Here is a 736-nt window from a genome sequence, read left to right as displayed (position 1 = left end):
ACCTCGCCATCCCGATCCAAAAGTTGTTCCGCACGCTGCGGTGGTTGCCGCTGGCCCCCAGCTAGGACGGTTCCATGTTCCTTAGGCCAGGGCCCTACGTCTTGCCTTACAGGCAACGCCACCGCCGGCCCGGCGGCTTCTGCTCCAGGGAAGCCGTTGGCGTCGCCGCCACCGGGTCCAATTGCCGCCGCCGCCGCCGCTGCCGCCGCAATCAAGGCCTCGCGTGCGGGGGCAGGTAGCTATGCCGCCAACATGGAGTTGATGCCGACACGGAAGTCCCCGCCGCCGCCCCCACCGCCGCCGCCCCCACCGCCGTCGCCCCCACCGCCGTCGCCCCCACCGCCGTCGCCGTCGCCGCTACGAGCTCTGGCAAAGAGCGCCGCCGCGAGATGAGGCGGCAGTTGCTGACTAGCGGGCCCCAAGCAACTAAGGAGCCCACCTGGCAGCGGCGCGGCGGCAGCGCCCGCGACGGCAGCAGCCATGGCCGCGGGCGCGGCAGGCGGAGCGCTGCTGCGGCTGCAGCCGGCGGGCATGACGCCGCCGACGCCGACGCTGGGGCCGCCGACGCCCTGCAGCGTCGTCCTAGCTTCGGTCCCAGTCGCCAGAGCGGCATGAATTCCGAAACCACCGACAACGCCGCCGCCACCACCTCGGTTCGCGTCTTCGCTATCGGGCACCAACGCTGCCGCCACCGCCCGCTCATCGTTATGGCTTGTGACATGGCTGACCAGGGGAC

General features: G+C 71.9%; 1 protein-coding gene across 1 annotated transcript in view; it reads right to left on the bottom strand.

Moving 5' to 3' along the window:
• VOLCADRAFT_100545 (uncharacterized protein) overlaps positions 1 to 736 on the bottom strand; it is a gene marked incomplete at both ends in the record, with an annotated part of 6,865 nt that overhangs the window by 3,427 nt on the left and 2,702 nt on the right. Inside the window, 2 exons of the mRNA XM_002959096.1 lie at positions 3 to 199; positions 440 to 569. Coding sequence (XP_002959142.1) covers positions 3 to 199; positions 440 to 569 — 327 coding nt within the window. The remainder of the gene's footprint in view (positions 1 to 2; positions 200 to 439; positions 570 to 736) is intronic.

The sequence above is a fragment of the Volvox carteri genome (genome assembly GCF_000143455.1).
Source record: "Volvox carteri f. nagariensis unplaced genomic scaffold VOLCAscaffold_125, whole genome shotgun sequence".
Lineage (NCBI taxonomy): Eukaryota > Viridiplantae > Chlorophyta > Chlorophyceae > Chlamydomonadales > Volvocaceae > Volvox > Volvox carteri.
This window is presented reverse-complemented; position numbering and strand designations above follow the sequence as displayed.